Source organism: Condylura cristata, unplaced genomic scaffold (assembly GCF_000260355.1).
Source record: "Condylura cristata isolate star-nosed mole 26May11 unplaced genomic scaffold, ConCri1.0 scaffold00009, whole genome shotgun sequence".
Lineage (NCBI taxonomy): Eukaryota > Metazoa > Chordata > Mammalia > Eulipotyphla > Talpidae > Condylura > Condylura cristata.
Window position 1 is genome coordinate 1,344,226 of NW_004567110.1, and position 2,096 is coordinate 1,346,321.

The following is a 2,096-nucleotide window of genomic DNA, read 5'->3' on the forward strand; positions in this document are numbered from 1 at the left end:
GCCCCGCTCTGGGCGCAGCGCCCGCGGTCGGGGTTCCTCCTGGGGACACCGGCCTGGCGGTGTCCGGGTAGGGCCCTGGGTGGCTCCAGCCCCTCCTGCAGCCCGCAGGCCCGGCGCGGCTGTGGAAGCCTCCCCGTCGCGGGCGGGAGGGTACTCTCCCTGGGGTCAGGTGTGGAGAGCTCCAGCGTCCACTGCCCTGGGCCAGGCAGGGAGACTGTTTCGGGGCTGCCCCCTCGGCCAGCCAGAGGGCCGCTGCAATTCCTCTGGGGAGCCACAGTCAGGCCCTGCTGGCCTCCTCAGCAGGGGACTCCCGCGAGGCCTGGGAGGCCTGGGCGCCCGGCTGTCCTGGCGCATGGGCGGCGTCCTGCCCCAGGGGCACGGTGACAGGGCCAGCGGCCAGAGGGGAGGCACCGGGAAGCTCCCAGAAGCGGCGGGCCCGGGAGGGCTCGGGCCCAGCCTCTGTGCTCGTCTGGCCAGGAGCCGCTCCTGCACCAGCACCTGGCGGGGCTCAGGCCCACCGGGTCTGGGGGGACTCGGCGGCGGTTCGCACTTCTCAGGGACCTGAGTGGTTCTGTCTTTTCAGGTCTGATCGACGACTACAAAAACCTCCACGGCAACGGGCCCCCTGGCACCACGGCCACTTCCCGCTGGCAGCCGCCCGCCTACAACAGCAGCAGGGCCTTTGGCACCCGCTACCCGCGTCCAGGCCGCAGGGCTTTCCCCCTGAATCACGGCGCTGAGTGGCGCAAGAAATACTCGCTTGTGAATCGGCCCCCAGGGTCCTTGGATCGACCCGGGGAAGGTGCTGCACAGCCCTCCTGCAGGGCGGGCGGCAGCCAGGAGCCCGGCCCCCAGCAGTACGTCCTGGAGCGGCAGGTCCAGCTCAGCCCTGACCAAAACATGGTCATCAAGATCAAACCGACATCGAAGCCAGGCTCAGCTAGCGCCTCAGAGGTCCCGCGGGGCTCCCTGGAAGGGGACCAGGATGCTCCCCAGGGTGACCCTCGGCCTCAGGAGGGTGAGGGGGAGCCTCCAGGTGGGCAGCGACAGCCCTCCAGGCCCGCCCGAGCCAGGGGCTGCTGCAGCGCCGAGGACCCACTGCTCGTCTGCCGGAAGGAGGCCGGCAAGACCCGGGCGGCGAAGCTCCTGGGCAGTGTGGGCGATAGCTCCCCGGAGCCCAGGCGGACAGTCAGCGAGAGTGCGATTGTGGTCAAGGGCCGCTGCTCGCCCTCTGCTCCGGCCCCGCGCCGGAAGGGGGCCCCTCAGGCTGGGGCCAGCTGTGCTGCACAGCTCCTTGGGGACGGGAGAGCCAGCGCCGGCCATCCAAGGCAGCCGGCTGCCTCCGGCTTGGGGGCGGCCCTGGCCAGGCCAGCCTCTGGGCCCAGGCAGACACGAGAGGCCTCGCATCCTGGGCCTTGTCGAGCCAGCAAGTTCCAGAAAAGCAACTACAAATGGGTGGCCGCCTCGGCGAAGAGCCCGCGGGCCCCTCGGAGGGCGCTCAGCCCGCGGGCGGCTGTGGGCAACGGCTGCAGGGCCCCGCTCGGCACGGCGGAGGCGGCGGAGAAGCCCGAGCTCGGGGCGGGCCTGGACGCCAAGGGCCAGAGGCCAGCGGCGCCCTCCACACCCGGGGCCTCCCCCAGCAAGTACAAGTGGAAGGCCTCCAGCCCCTCCGCCTCCGCCGCCTCCTCCCACTGGCCGTCGGAGGGCAGCAGCAAGGACCGCGCCTCCCGGCTTTCTCCCGTCCCGTCGAGGTCGCCCCCGGGGGGCCGGGCCGCAGGGGCGCCCAGTAGCTCGAAGCCCCTCCTCGGCGAGCCCTCGCTCTCTGCTTACAAAGTGAAGAGCCGAACCAAGATCATCCGGAAGCGGACGGGCGCCAGGTGGCTTGCCGCACCCGGGGACCTGTGGGCGGGGGTGGGGGGGCGGAGGGAGCCCCGGGGGTCACCATAGTGGGCAGCGCAATGGGGACCCTGGTCTGCAGGGCTGCATTTGTCTTCCAGGGAGTACAAATCCCATGATGCCATCACCATTGAAGGGAGGATGCTGGGAACCGAGGGTGGAGTCAGCAGCCAGGCTTGGTGTGTGACCACCTGTGGGCG

At 71.4% G+C, this 2,096-nt stretch overlaps 1 protein-coding gene across 1 annotated transcript in view; it reads left to right on the forward strand.

Moving 5' to 3' along the window:
- The first annotated feature begins 352 nt into the window (after positions 1–352).
- Positions 353–2,096, forward strand: part of ZC3H3 (zinc finger CCCH-type containing 3) — a 41,189-nt gene continuing 39,445 nt past the window's right edge. The window contains exons 1-3 of the mRNA XM_012722877.1: positions 353–380; positions 584–1,877; positions 1,998–2,075. Of these exons, the coding sequence (XP_012578331.1) occupies positions 353–380; positions 584–1,877; positions 1,998–2,075 (1,400 nt within the window). The remainder of the gene's footprint in view (positions 381–583; positions 1,878–1,997; positions 2,076–2,096) is intronic.